General features: G+C 37.0%; 1 protein-coding gene across 2 annotated transcripts in view; it reads left to right on the top strand.

The window, feature by feature from the left end:
* The window catches only part of TMPRSS15 (transmembrane serine protease 15), a 157,754-nt gene that overhangs the window by 46,250 nt on the left and 91,486 nt on the right, over positions 1 to 20,018 (top strand). For both annotated transcript variants that reach the window (XM_047794828.1, XM_047794838.1), the window contains 2 exons: positions 1,635 to 1,775; positions 2,490 to 2,639. In XM_047794828.1, the coding sequence (XP_047650784.1) occupies positions 1,635 to 1,775; positions 2,490 to 2,639 (291 nt within the window). The remainder of the gene's footprint in view (positions 1 to 1,634; positions 1,776 to 2,489; positions 2,640 to 20,018) is intronic.

Below are 20,018 nucleotides of genomic sequence, written 5' to 3'. Positions count from 1 at the left end.
AAAAAAACTCCACTGCTATGGAAAAGAAAGCAAGAAAGAGAGGCGGGTAGGTTTGAAGCAAAGTTTCTAGAATATTCACATCCTTTCAGCAACCAGGTGTTTTTGAACTATAAAGATTTTCAATATGAGAACCATTTGAGTTAGACACTTACATATGCCTGTGGAAGGAGTCTAAATAAATTTCATGAGAAAATACTGAAAGGATAACAAACAGTGTTGCTGGGGAAAAAATTAAGAAATGAATCAAAACTTAGTCATGATTTTTTTCCATTAGATTTTGTTGGTATTATCATGTTTGTGCCACATTTTTTCAATAATTTCTATGTGATAAGCACAGAGTTTTTCAGTAGTTTTTGAAATTATCTTTCTTTGGAACTCAGTAACAGTGGTGCTTTGTCTTCAATCTGCAGGCCTGATACCTTTCATAAGCTTGAATCTGATGCCCAGTTCAAACTATCAAACTAAAATGTGAAACCATTGTTTCCTATCCTTTTCTTTTTTCACTATTACTCCCACTAAGGAACACTTTAGACTTTTTTTCCTAATTGTTCCCCCATGAAATTTTAATATTTTAAATATTCGGCATACTTGTTTATGGTACTGTATGACTATCTGAGCTTTATACATTTAAAAATTAAATTTCTTTGCTGCTAAGAACAATTTTTTACCCACTAGGAGGAAATATCACCCTCTTTGAGAATGTATGTGCTAAATAATATATTTTTATAGAAACAAATGCTATATAACAATGCAAATCATCAAATGAGTACTTATTATATCCCAAGCACTATAGTAACCCTTGAGAATCAAAAATCTAAAAAGCTGGAGTTCCCGTCGTGGCGCAGTGGTTAACGAATCCGACTAGGAACCATGAGGTTGCGGGTTCGGTCCCTGCCCTTGCTCAGTGGGTGAATGATCCGGCGTTGCCGTGAGCTGTGGTGTAGGTTGCAGACGCGGCTCGGATCTCGCGTTGCTGTGGCTCTGGCGTAGGCCGGTGGCTACAGCTCTGATTCGACCCCTAGCCTGGGAACCTCCATATGCCGCGGGAGCGGCCCAAGAAATAGGAACAACAACAACAAAAAAAAAATCTAAAAAGCTAACAACTTTTGTAGCAAGAATTAAGATGAATAAGTAATAAAATCAATATAACAGTTTATGGAAACAATCCTTAAATTGTCTAGGATTATTTTGAGATCCTACAATTCCATGGCTAGAGAGTCAAAGAAATACTCTTATTACAATTTTTGTGATGGAGGTTAGCCCCTGTTAGTGTGGCACTGGAAATACCTGACAGAATCAAACTCTTTTGCTTCAAAACTGTTTAACTTGTGTATTTCTTGGAACTTTTTCAGTAAGGTAATGCATCTCTTTTTATCTGTTTATAGTGTATTTAATAAAAAAATTAAAATATAGTTTTTAAAGCCACATATATATGTATATAATTTGAAACATTATTATTATAGGAAAAGAGACATTTTAGTTAAATTAATAATAGTACTAATGCTTTTAGTTAACCAAGTAGGATCATATAAAAAGATTGCTACATCAACGGATGGATGGATGGATGGTTGGATCAATAAATCGATGAATAGATATATATGTATATATAACAGTCATTCATTTTTTTTTTATAGCTTCTCTCTGGTTAATGAACCCTGGAACAATTAGGATTTTTTCCAATCAAGTTACTGTCACCTTTCTTATAGAATCTGATGAAAATGATTATATTGGTTTTAATGCAACATATACTGCATTTAACAGCACAGAGCTTAATAGTAAGTACTGTTTATTTTTTAGTCTTTGAATCTTCATACACTTTAATACTATAATGGAATTTTTGAAGTAGAAAGTCCTAAAATTTTAGAACAGGATTATTATCTGTTCAATATGCAAGTTCTTTAATGAATAACTCTTATGTATACCTCTCTCTACTTGACACTTGGAAAGAAATGAGATCACTTTCTTCAAAGAAAATCACTCACATCCTTCAAAACAAACTGATTAGTTTGAGAAAAATTATAAACCAATAGGAAAACTCAAACAAAATACTGCAAGTATTCAAAGTAAAAAAAAAAAAATCATGAAACTAATTGTAAGAATATTCAATTTTTTTACAACTGTAAGAATTGTAAAATCAACAATTTTGACCTGAGAATTAAATTTAGTAAGTAAATGGGGGGAGTAAAAAATTGGGAAGAAAGTTTATGTGAAAAGCCAACAGAGGTAAGACATAAAAAATAAAGAATAGTAAGATCAAGACACTTGTCTTTGCTAAAGCCCTATTTGGGTATGAGACATATTAACACAGCAAAGAGCTGTTTTTTCTTTTTAACCAAATGGAATTAAATAGTTAAAATGCATTTTAAAAATTTTTTTGCATATCATTTAATTATAAATTATGAATTTATATTATTTTCAATTCAATGTGTTACAATTAGTCCTATTGTGAGCTAAATTTTAACTGTTTGATTTTTTTTTTAAACTCACAGATCATGAGAAAATCAACTGTAATTTTGAAGATGGCTTTTGCTTCTGGATCCAGGATCTAAATGATGATAATGAATGGGAAAGAATTCAGGGGACCACCTTTCCTCCCTTTACTGGACCAAATTTTGACCACACTTTTGGCAATGCTTCAGGTATAATTTATATTTAATTCATAAACAAAAGAGAAGTATTGTGTATTGTTCTTCAGTTCAAAGTGAGCAGTTTTTTAAATGCAAGACAGTCTTTCCAGATTTTATTTTTTAAATCATAGACAAATTAATTTAAATGAAATATGGTAATAAGATAGGGAAGTAAAAGCATTTCAAAAAATATATTCTTTTACCCTATATATTCACAAAATGTTGAAAAGTACAAAGAGATCATTAAAGACAAAGAGACTTGGGTTGGCACCATAGATTTGCCATTTACTGTTAACTAAGCAAACTTGTGGGAGGTAATTAGCTTTTCTGAACTTTGGTCTACTCTGCCTCAATTTCATTTTCTAATTGTTTGTTGCAAGTATATAGAAATACAATTGACTTTGCATATTGACCTTGTATCCTGCAGCCTTGCTGAGACGGTTTATTAACTCTATTAGTTATTTTAAGGATTATTTAGAATTTTCAATAGATCAAGATGATACACAATGAAGTTCCCATTGTGGCTCAGTGGGTTAAGAACCCAACATAATGTCCCTGAGAACGCAGGTTCAGTCCCTGGGCTCATTCTATGGGTTAAGGATCCAGCATTACTGTAAGCTGCAGTGTATGTCACAGATGCAGCTTGGACCTGATGTTACCATGGTGGCTGTGGTGTAGGCCAGTAGCTGCAGCTCTGAGTTGACCCCTAGCCCAGGAACTTCCATATATAGCAGGTGCAGCCATAAAAAGAAAAAAAAAAAAAAGTCCTTACCATCTTGAATTACAGATAAAGAGGCAGGACTATGTCTTCTTATAATCTTGCTTAGTCTGTCAGGGCTGTTATAACAGAATACCACAGACTGATTGTTTTTAAACAACAAACATCTATTTGTCACAGTTCTGGCAGCTGGAAGCCTTCCTTTCCCTTAAACATCAAATCACCTCTTTTGTTTTTCCTATCACATGGCATTATATCTGTTTTCTCATTTGTTTCTTTCTACCATGTTCTCTTTGGGAGCAGCAGCCTTTTTCATTTTTGAATTGCTAGTGCATTCACAATGTTGCATGGTTCTGATGAGAGCCCTCCTTCTGGCTCATTTACATCTGCCCTCTTGCTGTATCCTCACACAGCAGAAAGGAAGAGAACATGAGAGAGTGTTCCCTCCTGTCTCTTCTTATAAGACCACTAATCTACACTCACGACCTATTTGTCTCCGAAACACACCATCTCCAAAATCAGCACCTTGGGGATTGGATTATTGTTTCAATATATGAATCTTACAGGTGGGGGAAGACACACAACCATTCAGTCCATAGTAGAAAAACTATGGAAGAACTGGTTCTAAAGCATGGTCTTAAGGGAATGGTTGTGTCTTATAAGTCTATTTCTCACTTGAATGTGATAACAGAAGTGGATTTATTTTTTTGTTTTTTTGCTTGTTTGTTTGTCTTTTTAGGGCCACACCCATAGCATATGGAAGTTCCCAGGCTAGGGGTCAAATCAGAGCTATACCTGCTGGCCTATACTCCAGCCACAGCAACTCAGGATCCGAGCCACCTCTGCAGCCAACACCACAGCTCATAGCAATGCCAGATCCTTAATCCACTGAGCAAGGCCAGGGATCAAACCCAAGTCCTCAGGGATATTAGTTTGGTTCATTACTGCTGAGCCATGGTGGGAACTCCCCAGACTTGGATTTCAGGTGGAAACATTAACATTGAGATATTATTATTTGGCTAAGAAGACCACAACTCACGGGGAATTATCAGGAGCTAAGGAACTCAGAGTGGGAAGATCGCCCAGACAAATCTTGGAAGTGTGTATTCATAACACCAAATATAATCAAATTACAACCTAGAAGTAGTATGGATCTTACAAACTAAGGAAAATTACAAAAAGCACAGAATAAAAATTTATGCAGTTAGGTAATTTTCTTAGACAAAATTGATCCTATAATATTTCTTGTTACTGATGAGAATTCAATCAAAAAACACATGGAAAGCTTCCTCTAACCAGGCATGGTTCTAGGCATTGAGGGCACAGATCACATATCACCATTTAACAGTCTTTCCAGAACTTCCAAGTTAAAATCTTCCTTTCCCTTAAACATCAAATCACCTCTTTTGTTTTTCCTGTCACATGGCATTACATCTTCTTTCTCATTTGTTTCTTTCTACCATGTTGTTCTCTTTCAGAGCAGGAGCCTTTTTCATTTTTGAATTGCTAGTGTATAATCAGTGCCTGAATCTAACTAACATGTAAAAGTATTTTTAAATATATAAATAAATGTCTACGACTTTGACTTAGTAATTTCAGAATGAGTGAATTACTGACTAAATGAAATTGCTTGTAACAAAAATAGCCTGAGCCCATGTGCATTATAATTTATTATTAACAGCCACTTATATTACGAAGATCAATATTCTTGTTTTTATAACCTGAAAAGGAAATGGCTGATTTAAAGTCATTTGTGAATGACATCTAGTAAGAGTACATTAAAAAGCTATTCTTCTCATGGTAGAAATGTATCTGACCAATCCTTGTTCCTTAGACAGCATATCCCCAGGGTAACCAAGCACAGTTCATCATACTACTTCAACTTGAAAGTATTTTTAATACTGTTTCCTTAAGATGTCTCTGAAGGTCGCATCCAATGTATTCATTCACTCTTTTATTTAAGTAGTGTTTTTTTCAGCCCCAGGCCCTATTCAAGGCACTCAGAATGTATCTGTGAATAAAATAAACCAGATTTTCTGCTCTTGTGGAACACATCCTCTAGCAAATAAAGAAAAACAGAAAATAAGCAATGTGTATGACAAGTAGTTAGATGTTGGAGGTCTGCTTAATATCAATGAATACTTTGGGAAAATGCAGAGCTTGGTAAGCCAGTGCAGAGGGCAGGTGTTGAGGTGCTGTTGCAAATTAAAATAGAGTGATCAGGTCGGGTCTCATTGAAAAAGTGACATTTGAATCAAAACTTTAGGAACTGGGAGTTCCCGCCATGGTGCAATGGGATTGGCAGTGTCTCTGCAGCCCTGGGATGCAGGTTCAAACCCCAGCCCAGCACAGTGGCTTAAGGATCCTATTGCTGCAATTGCATCCTAGGTCCCAACTACAGCTCAGATCTGATCCCCGCCCCAGGAACTCCATATGCAATGGGGCAGCCAAGAAGGAAAAAAAACAACTATACAGCAGAAATTGTCACAACATTGTAAATCAACTGAAAAAAATTTAAGGAACTGAGGTCTTAGCTGTATAGATTAATCCAGGCAGGGGAAACAAACAGATCAAATACTCTAAAGGAAGCATGCCTGACCTGTTTGAAGAAAAGCCAGGAGGCCGTCATGGCTGAAATGGAATAGCAATAGAAGGGTCCACATGATAATGGGTCTTCTATAGTTTGACTATTTTCCCCCCAGTGAAATGAGGAGCTATTGAAGTTTCTTAAATGTTAGAGTCATAGAATTCACCCTGACTGGTAGAATGGTTTACAGGAGGGCAAGAATGTTGTCAGGGAGACCAGTGAAAGGCTATAATCTAATCCAGAAAAGAGGCTATAGGACTCATAGAATGGGAGAAAATGTGGTGAGATCAGATTCTGGATATAATCTGAAAGCAAGGTTAACAGGATCCCACTAAATGAGTTGCCAGGGTGGACCAATGGACAAAAAACATGCTCTGCATAGATGCCAGTCCCATTAGACCTACATGTTTAATACTGAAAAGTATGGCATGCACAGTCTCACACATACTTAATCTTCTTTGAATAAATGATTTTCTAGAACATGAACCTCTATGGATAAATTAGTAATCTGCACAGCCAAAGACTAACCCCTAAGAGATAATCACCCCAACCCTCTAAAGAATCCTGACCTAAAACTGTCAAAAAATTTCATCATTTTTTTCCTTAACTGTAATAAAAAAAAATGGACAAGACTAGTTAGAGGAAAGTGCAAAATGCATTTATATCTATTGACTATGACAGATAGCTTTTATATACTTGAAATCTTTGATGTTCAAATTATCATTTTCTACTTTTATGTCATCATAATAAGATAAAATAATCCCACTGATATTTGAAGAACATATAAGTCCATTCCAGGAGAAAAATGGTTTCAGCTTGCCAACAGATTAAATAACGAAAGAAATAAGATGAAACTGACCAAAGTGAAACAGGTTGAATGTCAGGTGGAGGTTTTAAATAGTTGGGTTGGAAATGGAGTCTCAGGAGAAAGTCGTGTAGCAGGAGTTATTTAAAATGAGAGGAGTCAGAGCAGTTCAGAACCCACCAGAGGCAGCGTTGTAATGAGAACAGATGAGAGGCCTTAATAAGGCCTTCCTTCCCAAGTCTCATACCAGTGATTTCATAATCTACCAGTCATTCCCCCCCAAGGGGCATTTTTCTTCCAGCCAGCTTTTTTATGTGTCAGAACATCCTGCCTTGGAAATGGAAGAGAATTAAATCTCTCCCACTGTTCCTCTTATCTATGCAGGGTCTTTTTTTTTTTTTTTTTTGGTTCTTTGCCTTCACTTTAAATGACAGGAAAGTCTAAATGAAACAGATAAACTTTGAATTAGCATTGCTTTAGGGAAGAACATCTAAGCCCCTTAACTTTCCGAGTCCTTCTGAAGAACTTTCTCCTGGTGGAGCACCTGTCCTAAATCTCTGTATCATCAATGTTCAGCTTCTCTGTAGCTCTTAGAAACAAAGGGAGGTGATGAAGATGGTGGTGCTGATACAGGGCAGCATCTTAGGGTGCTGGGCATTGGCCTGTTTGTTCAGAACATTCAGAGAAAATGAGGTTAGTAAGATGTGAAAACTTCAGAAACAGAGGGGTTACAACAGAGTTAGACAAGCCACTGAAAGCTTTTTTTGGTTGGCCTTTCTCACTGAAATCATAATTGTTCCAATACCTGGGGGTGAGCACATTGTAATAGTAAAGATTGTTAAAATAGAGACCCTGAAGTCTAGGTTTACAGTGGATCTCTGCCATTTAGACAAAGTCTCTCTTTACTATCTCATTTCTCTCATCTGGAAAGTGGGTCGATGATAATAGAACCTAATTTTGGAGGCATGTTATGAACATTAAATTCTTATGTTTAAGAAAAAGTTGGAAAAATATGACATTAAAAATGCTATATAAATGTTAGGTATTCTGTGTTCCTTTCATGCCAGAGATGTGTTCAATAGACACATATTTGCTGTGGTACTGTTCTAAATAGTTTGCTGGGGAAGAAAACAGTTACATAGCTCAATTTTCAAAAGTATATTAAGTCTTTGGGAAATGTGCATTTTATTTAGCCTATAAACCTATTCTAAATAAGTATGACTTTAGTGGCAGAGTTCCCATTGTGGCTCAGTAGTTAATGAGTCCAACTAGTATCCATGAGGACACAGGTTCTACCACTGGCTCTGCTCAGTGGGTTAAGAATACAGTGTGAGCCATGGTGTAGGTTGTACACATGGCTTAGATCCGGAGTTGCTGTGGCTGTAGCACATAGGCCAGCAGCTATAGCTCCAATTTGACCCTTAGCCCAGGAACTTTCATATGCCGCAGGTGCGGCTCTGAAAAGAAAAGGAAAAAAAAAAAAAACCACAAACTTGTATTGTCCTTATTTCATCTTTCCTGTGATATTGAATTTTAGAAAATAGTATTATTTTTAATATTGATAGAATCTGACAGAATTTACACCATTCTCCAAAACTTTAAATATGTAGTTACTAGATTCAATTGATTTTAAATGCACCAACTCAAAAAGTGATTCATATAAGCTCATTTTCTTCTTGAGAGGGACTGCCAAGCTTCCAGAAAGTTCTACTCTCTCTCCAGTTTCTTCTTTCTATCAGCATCAGCACATAGCCAGCACTTTTTTCCTCTCTCATTGGGATATTGTATGGGGTTAGGTTCAATTCACGGAGAAATAAGCAGAAAAAAAGGGATAGATGGAAATTGTAAGAGAAACCTAATGGCTCACAAAAAAAGGCCCACTGTGTGCTTAGTTTACAAAATGTTCTGGGTTTTAAGCTGACCCTGAGGTTAATTCCAAGAGCCTTCAAAGCTATTTCAAGAAAATTGAAGGATTTGAAAACAAATTGTCATTTAACCATATGATTTTCATATGGTTATGAAAAAAATCTATTTAATCATTTCTTTTGTGTAGTACTTTAATAAATTTAAAAATAAAGCCAGTCAAACCGATGAACATGAATATGTTAAATAATATTTAGCTAATCCCTATAGAGAATCAAAAGGGTACCAAGTGTCTTTCTTTTGTCCAAATTTCTAGCAAGCTTTTTAAAATCACATATGAACATACATATAAAACAACAGAATATACTGACAACAGAGAAGTACAAGTGCATCTGAGAGGGTCACATCTAACTGGGAATAACAAGAAGGTTTACTGAAGGAGATGGTAATTTTATTAAAAAAAAATTAGTAGGATTTTGACAGCTTCAGTTATAAGGGGAATAAGGACAGGAAAACAGGAAGAAAAGAAAAAAGAGCCCAAGAGTTATAAAATTTCTGAGTGTTGGAAAATTAAAATGATTTTTGTAGACATGCTGCATGTAAATACATGAATAACAAGAACTATGTTTAGAAAATGAAGTTGTAGCACAGAGACGTCAAACATTGCATAGAATTTGTACTTGGTTTAGTAGGAAGCAAAGAGATAGTGAAAGATGTTGAATAAGGGACTGTATGGTCAGGCCACTCAAGGTGGCAGTTCCCTGTACGACTTCTGCCCTGCCAGCACCTGCTTCACCTGCGCCCTATGCACTGACCTTCCTACAGACTTGCCCCATGCCTCAGCTGGTGATTGTTCATATCAAAGGCGAGGTAAGAGGCGTGCCCCTCCAGGGTCTCCCTGGTAACTAATGCTTCTCGAAAGACCTGAAGTCAATTCCTCCCAGCCTGGCAATACTCTCTCAGCTCTGGAGGAAGGCGGCCGCCACGTCCTGCACGCTGTCCTCCGGGTGGTGGGATGTAGCTCCTACTATCCGTTAAACCACTAATGTCTCTATCGCTGACTGTGGGCACTTTCTTTGGTTTTAAAGCTGGGTGTTGCCTGTGGAATGCAGCCCAACAATGGGCAGAGCCAGTCAGGAGACGGAGGAAACTCCCCCAAGCGCCAAGATATGGGAGTGGGAAGTTTGTGGGGCCTGAAAGTTGTAGGACTAATCCTGGGGTAGCTGTCCACTGGTATGGGGGGCCCCTTTGCTGGCTGTCTTTGATGACTGGGAGCAGCCAAGAGCTCTGGAAACAATGGCCTCTAAAGGCTCTGCTCTCCTATCAGTACAGGTGAGCCTTTTGTAATTGGTTAAACTAGATCTCTAGAAGGAACTGGTATTTCTGGAGACTTTGAGAAGTAAGTGCTCTACCTAAGCTCTCTGGAACTTTCATATTTTGTGATTCCTAAAAGAGAAAAGAGCTTTTAGGTAAATTCCATAGAAAAAACTATGTTTTGGGAACATCTATCTAAAATAGTCTCTCCAGACTTTGGTAACCTGAGAGAGTGTCGACTCCTAACCATTAGGATCCTAACCACCAGGGAGCATCAGATTTTGGTAACTTGAAATTAAGTGGAATGAAGACAATTTAGGGAGTTCTCTTGTGGTTCAGTGGGTTAAGTCTCTAGTGTTGTCACTGCAGTGGCGCAGGTTCAATCTCTGGCCCAGGAACTTCCACATGCCACAGGTGTGGTTAAAAAAGAAAAAAAAAACAAAACAAAAAAAAACTATCTGGGTCATTTCAAACAGGATAAAATATTTGAACATTAATCGCTGGGCAGGTCTAAGTATACCGACCTTTGCCTTCTTAGGCGAGGAAGACTGAAGCATTTAAGTATTCCAACCAGGAAATGCTGGTATGACAAAGAGTTTACTATTACTTGCTTCTTGGTTTTTTTCTGGAGATTTTTTTTTAAAGACTTAAGACTATAATCACTCATAATTCTAGTTATTGTAACCAAGTTTCTGTATCAGTTACATTGTGATCAGGTATTTTACTGTGCCTTTTAAGTCTTTTGTCTTTTACAGGCAATTTTTGTTGTGCCATGATGCTTTTGATAGAACTAGTTTCCTCAGTCCCTGTCTTGCCATAGCAAAGCACTGGAACGGCAGACATTTTACAGATTTACTAAAGCAAAAGTACTTTTTCAGAGAGGGAGAGCTCACACATCTGCAGGTTAAAAAGAGAGGCCTGACTCCCTTCACAGGTGTTTTTATATCCACATGATAGGGACCTGAGTGGAGACCCAGTTTTACTGCCCCAGCCCCCTACACCATGCATAAGGGCTGAGCGTTGGTTGATCTCTGTATGGGGCATATTTGATCTTCTCATTAGTTTCAGGCAGAATACCTTATTTGCATGGGGAACAGGTTATACAGAGAAGGTGTGAGGAATGGGTGACATTCCTTCCCTGTGGTAAGGAAGTGAGCAGCCCAGGCTGGTCAAAGTGGGGGAAGGGGCGTTACAATGAGACAAAGCCAGAGGCTTTTGGGTTTAATCTTCTTGAAGGGGACTTGAGGCCTATAACACTTTTTGAAAAGTGCTTTATCTTCGATAAAATTCATAAGAAGGACTTCTTGGCAATAAGAAGTCTCTGATAAATTTCAGATTATTCTGCTTAACAGAGTAAGAAATTAAAAATCCTAATAGAAGACCTGATGACTTCATAAAAAGTTAACAAAAGGGATTGGTTACTGAGTGACCTGGTGAATATGGTTATAATTTTTATGGGTTTTGATGGAATATTACTGGTTTTGATCTGAGTTTTCCAGATATGGGGAAGCTCTTCCTCTTCAGTTAGTTATAACATAACAGCAATTTGGTAAACTACACCTATGGATAGAATTGAATTTTTCTTTTCTCTCTACCTGGTTCCTCATATATTGGAGATTCTTGGGTTCTGAGCACCTTATCAGGGGAATGGAAAAGACTTTCCCCTGGCATATTCAAGAAACTCTATATTTTGGGGACCTCTGGAAGAAAATGCTACTGAAGTGGAGCCTTAGGTCAGGCCTTTGACATGGCTTTCCTGATGTTGAGAGGGCTTTTGGAAATTCACTCTGAGACTCCTGAGAAATTACACCAGTTTGGAGGCGCTTATATAACCAATTGACCAGACTTTTTTTGCAAACAAATTAGTCTTCAATTGGCTGTGTTTGGTGGAGATGAGAGTAATTTTAGAACAGTATTATGTTTCTGTGGATGTTAAATTCTAGTTCTACTATTTGGGGTCTAGATTTACAAAAGTCATCATGTTAGCCATATTTTTCCCTGATATTCAGGAAGGGAATCAAAATTATCTAGTTGAGTCGTTAGAGTCTAACTCATGAGTGTGATGCTGCTTTTTTCTAAGTCTGTTGCTAAAAGCCCATGTACAATTCTTGTGGGACGGTTGGGTATAAGAGATAAAATGTATGGCCTATAAAGTGTTTCTGTATTAACATACCCTGAGCCTGTTGACAAGATCTGATTAGTTTTCCTCCAACATGAATGACTAGATGAATAAATGAGGCCTAGCACAGAGGGACATGTCTGAACCCCAGCATTTTGGAACAAATACTTTGATCGCCAGTGCTTCCTATTGAAAGATTTATAATCGAAAGGAGAAATTTTGGGAATATCTGCAGTATTGATATATGAGAAGTCAAAAGGCTCATACCTGGTTTAACTTAAATTTTACCAACCAGAGAAGCCTGTTTTGTAGCCTTTAAGACATGCATTGTACATCTGCTTTGGCCATTGAGGAAGGGAATATTTTTGAAATTCTGAATAGAGCAGCTGTGGTTCCAACATCTAAGGTAAAACTAGGTGACCATTGTAGACATGATTTTAGACATGTTCCTGTATTGAAAAGTTGAGTTTTCGGAACTGTATTGCAAACAAAGACAAAAACCACAGGCAAGTGTGGTATTATCTCAGAATGCTTGTATTTTACTCAGGTGTCACAGTCTCCCCTGTGCTGTGCCTGTTAGGTGTATAATAGTTTGTCCCTAGTCTGAGTGAAGGGAATCTATTCAAGGACTGAGAAGCCACAGTGGCCTCGTGAAATGAGTCTACAGCAAGATGCCATTGTCCCTCTCCTCTGGACTTCCATGAAAAATCCACCCAGCTACTGTGACTATATGGGAACAATTGCCAATGAGGGGGAAGACTCTCACCACCTTCCTGTCTCACATGCCAAACCAGCAGAAGGACCCCCCGTTAGAAAACATTACTGTGTACCTGGCTGCCCACGAATCACCCCCTACCCTGGGCTATACTGTGTCAAGTGGACAAGGTTGTCTTCTGGACACACAAGACCAACTAGAGAGATTAACTGGGTTTTGTTGTTATTGTTGTTGTCATTTGGAAAGTCCTAATGGGTCTACCCCTAATGGCACCAAACGTAACATGGGGTGGCAGACCTGTACTGTGACTGCTGACTCCTGACTAGGCCATCAGAATGCCTCTTTTAGAGCCAGAACCTGCCCTCCCTGAGGGTGGCTCCGGGTTTGTGAAAACCAGGGGTGGCTTACTTGCTGTATATATCACATTTGTGGTATCTGATTGCAGTGCCACCTACATACCTAACCTCAGAGATATTGCAGAAGAAGGGCTGACCAAGACTGTAAGGGTCCTACAGGGTATGGAGGGGTGGAGTATATGGTCAGGCCACTGAAGGTGGCTGTTGTCTAGCTCTCTGTACATCTTCTGCCCCACCAGCACCTGCTTCACCTACACCTTATGCATGTGACTAACCTTTCCACAGACTTGCCCCAAGTCCCAGCTGGTGATTGTTCTTATCAAAAGGGAGGTATGGGGTGTGCCCCTCTAGGGTTTCCCTGGTAACTAATGAGTCAACCAAAGTCAATTCCCCCTATAATTGGTAATCTCCCTTTCCCTTTGGGAGTGAAGATTGCTTCTAGCTCTGCACATGGTGGGGTATTGCTCTAGGACCTTGCTTCAAACGCATAAGCTTCCCCAAGCATTGATGTCTCTGTTGCTGACTCTAGGCTCTTTCTTTTGTCTTAAAGTTAAGCAAGTACAGGCCTTATAGGCCAGTGGGGTACAGCCCAATTGAGATTAAATCATATTCTGTAGAAGAAAGCATTATTAAACAACGTGAGTGATGAAGAATTCTCACAGAGAGTTAGAGCACTCTATGAGACACACTTGAAATAGTGACAATGATGGGATGACTTAGTCCAGGTGTTATAGTGTTCCTACTCCTCCCCCTGGTAAAATATTCCAGCATAAATATTGTGTGGACTTCCAGCTTTTATACTCTGAGTTGATTCAAGAGCTACTGAATGTACAACTAACTGAAAGATTATCAAATGAAGAAGCACACTGAAATTTGGCCACATTAAAATTATTGAAAGGAAAAAGGACTGATAATCTTCAGAAGACTTAGGAGAGCCATAATAGTGGCCTTTACATATTTGTGCAGCTACCATAAATTCATCTTATTCTTAATGAGCCCAGGAGGCAAAATTAGAAACAATAGGTGTGCAATAACTTTTAAAAAAGAAAAGAATCTTCTAAGCATGTTGAAATGGAATGAACTGCCTTGAAATTCAGTGATTCCTGCTGGAGCTGACATATGTTAAACAGAGGTCAAGGGAACCCTGTAGGCAAAATGCTGTGGATGACATTTAAGGGCATTTGGATAGTTGGACTAAGTAAAATATAATGCCAATTACAATTCCCTACTTTTTTAAATTTATAATTTTATGAAGAATTTCCTTCATCTTATTTTTTAAAACTCAATAAACTTTGTTTATAGTTGTGCAATGATCATCATAACCCAATTTGACGGTATTTTCTATCCCAAACCCCCAGCCCATCTCCCTCCTGCCACCCGCCCTGCAACCTGTCTGCTTTGGTAACCATAAGTTTTTCAAAGTCCACAAGTCAATATCTGTTCTGCAAAGACGTTCATTGTATCCTTTTTTTAGATTCCACATATCAGTGAGAGCATGTGTTTGTGTGTCACTGTCTGAATAACTTCACTTAGCATGATAATTTCTAGGTCCATCCATGTTGCTGCAAATGCCATTATTTCATTGCTTTTATAGTATGTTGTGTATATGTACCACATATTCTTTATCCATTCCTCTGTCGATGGACATTTAGGTTGCTTCCATGACTTGGCTATTTGCATAGTGCTGCAATGAACATTGGGGTACTTATACCTTTTTGAATCATGGTTTTCTCCAGATAGAGGCCCAGAATGCGATTGCTGGATCAAATGGCAATTCTATTTTTAGTTTTTTGAGGGATCTCCACCCAGTTTTCCATAGTGGTTGCATCAATTTACATTCCCACCAACAGTATAAGAGAGTTCCCTTTTCTCCACACCCTCTCCAGCATTTATTGTTTGTAGACTTTTTGGTGATGGCCATTCTGACTAGTGTAAGGTAGTATCTCATAGTAGTTTTGATTTGCATTTCTCCAATAAATAGTGATGTTGAATATCTTTTCATGAGTTTTTATGGCTGTGTGTCTTCTATGGAGAAATGTCTATTTAGATCTTCTGCCCATTTTTTGATGGGGTGGTTTGTTTTTTTGGTATTGAGCGGTAGGAAGTGTTTATATATTTTGGAGATTAATCACTTGTCAATCATTTCATTTGCAGATATTTTTCTCCCATTCTGTGAGTTGTCTTTTCATTTTGTTTAGGGTTTCCTTTCCTGTGCAAAAACTTTTAAGTTTGAGTCCCACTTGTTTATTTTTATTGTCATTACTCTAGGAGGTAGATCTGGGAAGATTTGCTGTGGTTTATGTCAGAGAAAGTTCAGCCTTAGAGTGTTTTCCTCTAAGAGTTTTATAGTATCCAGTCTTACATTTAGGTCTTTGATCCATTTTGAGTTTATTTTTGTGTTTGGTGTTAGGAGGGTTCTAATTTCATTCTTTTACACATGTAGCTGTCCAATTTTCTCAGCACCACTTTTTGAAGGGACTGTCTTTTCTCCATTGTATATTCTTGCCTCCTTTGTCATAGATAAGTTGACTGTAGGTGCACAGGTTTAATTCTGGTTTTCTATCCTGTTCTGCAAATCTATATTTCTGGTTTTGTGTTAGCACCATACTGTTTTAATGACTGTAGCTTTGTAGTATAGTTGAGTCCAGCTCTACTTTTCTTTCTCAGAAAGGCTTTGGCTATTCAGGGTCTTTTGTGCTTCCAAACAAACTTTAAAATATTTTGTTCGAGTTCTGCAAAATATGTCCTTAGTAATTTGATAGGGATTACATTGAATATGTAGATTGCCTTGGGTGATATAGTCACTTTGACAATATTGATTCTTCCAATCCAAGAGCATGGTATGTCTTTCCATCTATTAGTGTCATCTTTGATTTCTTTCATCAGCTTCTTATAGGTTTCAGAAAGTAGGTCTTTTGTCTCTTTGAGTAGGTATATTCCTAGGTATTTTATTCTTTTTGATGAGATTGTAAATGGATTGTTTTCTAATTTCTCTTCCTGATCTTTCATTGTTAGCATATAGAAATGCAGTTGATTTCTGTGTATTAATTTTGTATCCTGAAACTTTACCAAATTCATTGATGAACTCTAACAGTTTTTTGGTAGCATCTTAGGATTTTCTCGGTATGGCATCATGTCATCTGCAAATAGTAATAGACTTATTTCTTTGTTTCCAATTTGGATTCCTTTTAACTCTTTTTCTTCTATTATTGCTGTGGCTAGGACTTCCAAAACTATGTTGAATAGTAGGAGCAGAATGGACATCCTTGTCTTGTTTCTGATCTTAGCAGGAATTCTTTCAGGTTTTCCCCATTGAGAATAATATTAGCTGTGGTTTTGTCATATAATGGCCTTTATTATGTTGAGGTAGGTTCTCTCTATGCCCACTTTCTAGAGGATTTTTATCAGAAATGTGTGTTGAATTCTGTCAAAAACATTTTCTGCATCTATTGAAAGGATCCTATGGTTTTTATTCTGCAGTTTGTTAATGTGGTTTATCACACTGATTTATTTGTGGATATTGAACAATCCTTGCATTCCCAGGGATGAATCCTGCTATATCATGGTGTACAATCCTTTTAATGTATTGCTGTATTCAGTTTGCTGGTATTTTGTTGAGGATTTTTGCATCTATGTTCATCAATGATATTGGCCTATAATTTTTTTCTTGTGGTATCTTTGTCTGGTTTGGTAACAGGATGATGGTGACCTCATAGAATGATTTTGAGAGTGTTCCTTTCTCTGCAATTTTTGGGAAGAGTTTCAGAAGGATAGCTATTAGCTCTTCTTTAAATGTTTGATAGAATTTGCCTGTGAAGCCATCTGGTCCTGGACTTTTGTTTATTGGAACTTTTTAAATCACAGTTTCAATTTCAGTACTTGTGATTTGTCCATTCAACTTTTTTATTTCATCTTGGTTTAGTCTTAGAAGATTGTACGTTTCTAAGAATCTGTCCATTTCTTCTAGGTTGTCCATTTTATTGTCATATAGTTGCTTAGAGTAGTCCTTATGATCCTTTATATTTCCGTCATGTCTGTTGTAATTTCTCCTTTTTCATTTCTAATAGACTTGAGTCCTCTTTTTTTTCTTGATGAGTCTGGCTAAGGGTTGTCAATTTTGTTGATCTTTTCAAAAAACCAGCTTTTAATTTCATTTATCTTTTTTATGGTTTTCTTTGTTTCTATTTCATTGATTAGTGCTCTGATATTTGTGATTCCTTATGCTAACTTTGGGTTTTGTCTGTTCTTATATCTCTAGTCACTTTACGTGTAGGGTCTAGTTGTTTGAGTTTTTCCTTGTTTACTGAGGTAGGCTTATATTGCTGTAAACTTCCCTCTTAAAACTGCTTTTGCTGTATCCCATAGGTTTTTGGATTGTTATGTCATTGTTGTCATTTGCTTCTAGATATTTTTTAATTTCCTCTTTGATAATGATCCATTTGTTGTTTCATAGCCTATTTTTTAGTATCCACATGTTTGTCTTCTGGAGTAGGATATCTTTTTTTGATAGTTTGCAGTCTATTTGACTGAAGGTCATTCAGCAGTTTGTTATAATTTTGTTACTTTTATGAGAAAAGGTGAGCTCCAGTCCTTCTACTCTGCCATCTTAGTCCTGTCTCCCTTCATCTTCTAATTTGTTAAATAAAGAACTTAGCTGTCTCATAGGAATAATTAATATGTTATATTATTTTACTTTATTCTGAAATACAGAATTCTGTATGGTCTTTCATATGGTGCATTATTTATTTATTTACTTTTATTTTGCTTTAGAGGACTTCAGAGGTACACCATGTAGACGTTCCTAGGCTAGGGGTCATATCAGAGCTACAGCTAGTGGTCTTTGCCACAGCCACAGCCACGCTGGATCTGAGCTGTGTCTGTGACCTACATCACAGATCATGGCAATGCCAGAGCCTTAACACATGAGCGAATCAAACCCACATCCTCGTGAATACTAGTTGGGTTCATTTCCACTGAGCCCACAATGGGAACTCCATGTATTTTGTTTCTTTAAATTTATTTACACAAAATTCATAAGGTACTATTGTCCATATAATTAATTGTGTTTTATCTAAAAACAATGATACAAATCTCATGACACCTTGATCAGACTGCAACCCCCAAGTAAATTATTGTTTAATGAATAAATAGATTCAAAATATTTCTAGTTATAACTAATTGTTTGTGAACATGGCCAAACATAAATAGGAGCATGATGTATGTTTATGTCATATAATTGTAGCTAACTATGTTTCTGAATAGGCTAGCCATTTCAGTACTTATTTGTGCCTTTAAGTGGTATTTTAATTATTTCTTCCCCAACTATATTCTAAGCAACTCCAAAGGGACTCAGACTTGGGCATTTATTTATTTATTGTCTTTTTAGGGCTGCATAAGCGTCACATGGAGGTTCCCAGGCTAGGGGTCAAATCAGAGCTATAGCCTCTGGCCTACGCCACAGCCACAACAATATGGGATCCAAGCCATGTCTGCAATTTACACCACAGCTCACGGCAATGCCAGATCTTTAACCCACTGAGTAAGGCCAGGGATCGAACCTGCGTCCTCATGGATACTAGTCAGATTCGTTTACACTGAGCCATGATGGGAACTCCAGAGTTGGGCATTTAGAGAGTGGATCCTGGAACATGTCTTCTGTATCCATCCTGCCTTTTAATTGGGTTGAAATATTGAAGCGCTAACTAACCACACAGCTAGAATAAATGTTCACAAAATATCACAGCATTATATAAGGAACAAGTGGTGTGGTAATGATATAACATATTAAATGCACATTCTTTTCTAGTTTACATTTCACAATCTAAATCTAATATGTGTGTATATGTTACATTTACTAAGATATTTTATGATTTCCCTGGATAAAATATTCATTCTGAATAATTTTTGCTTCACTATCCTTAATATGCATTGATATATCTATTGGCTGTTCTGCTAGCATTGTTCTTCATAACATTACTCCACATGTTATAAACTAATAGGTTTTAATTTTAAACACAGCATTGACTATAAAATTTATATATAAAAGAAATTTGTGGTTCAAATGATACTATCAAGAAATTTTCAAAATAACTCACAGAATAGGATAAAATATTTGAAAATCTTATATCTGGTGAGGGAATATTATCCAAAATATAGAATGAACCCTTAGAACTCAATAATAGAGACAAAAAATGGCCAAAGGATTTGAACACTTCTCCAAAGAAGATATACGAATGGCCAGTAAGGACATAAAAACATTCTCAACATCACTGAATTAAATACCATTAAATTGGTTTTTAAATACATGCAAATAAAAACTACAATTAGTTTCTTTGCACATCTACAGAGATGGCTATGCAAGTGTTAGCTTATAATCATACACTGCTGGTGGGAATGCAAAATGGAAAACAGTTCCTTGCAAAGTTAAACACAGAATCTAATATGATTAATACCATTAAATACATGACCCAGCAATTCTGTTTTCCTTGGTACATCCTCAAGAGAAATGAAAATGATCATCCTCACAAAAACATGTTTATAGTGACATTACTCAAAATATCCAAAGAAGCAGAAACAACCTAAATGTCCTCCAACTGAAGAAAGGATACATTTTAAAATGTGATCTATACCTACAGTAGAATGTTATCCCACCATAAAAGGTCATGAAGTGCTAGTAATGCTGAAACTTGGCTAAACCTTGAAAACACCAAGTGGAAGAAGTCATTCACAAAAGACCATATGTTGTGTGGTTTCATTTATATGAATTATTCAAATAGGCAAGTCTAGAAGTTTAAAGTGGATTAGTGGTTGTAAGAGTCTGGAGGAAGGGGGGATGCTTGAAATTAGGCATGCTTTTTAAAAGCATGAAAATGTCCTTAAAAAGGTTTGAAAGCACAAGAGAGAAGATGAATGAT

Source organism: Phacochoerus africanus, chromosome 1 (genome assembly GCF_016906955.1).
Source record: "Phacochoerus africanus isolate WHEZ1 chromosome 1, ROS_Pafr_v1, whole genome shotgun sequence".
Classification (NCBI taxonomy): Eukaryota; Metazoa; Chordata; class Mammalia; order Artiodactyla; family Suidae; genus Phacochoerus; species Phacochoerus africanus.
The sequence above is the reverse complement of the archived record's forward strand: the minus strand, read 5'-3'. Positions and strand labels throughout refer to the sequence as shown.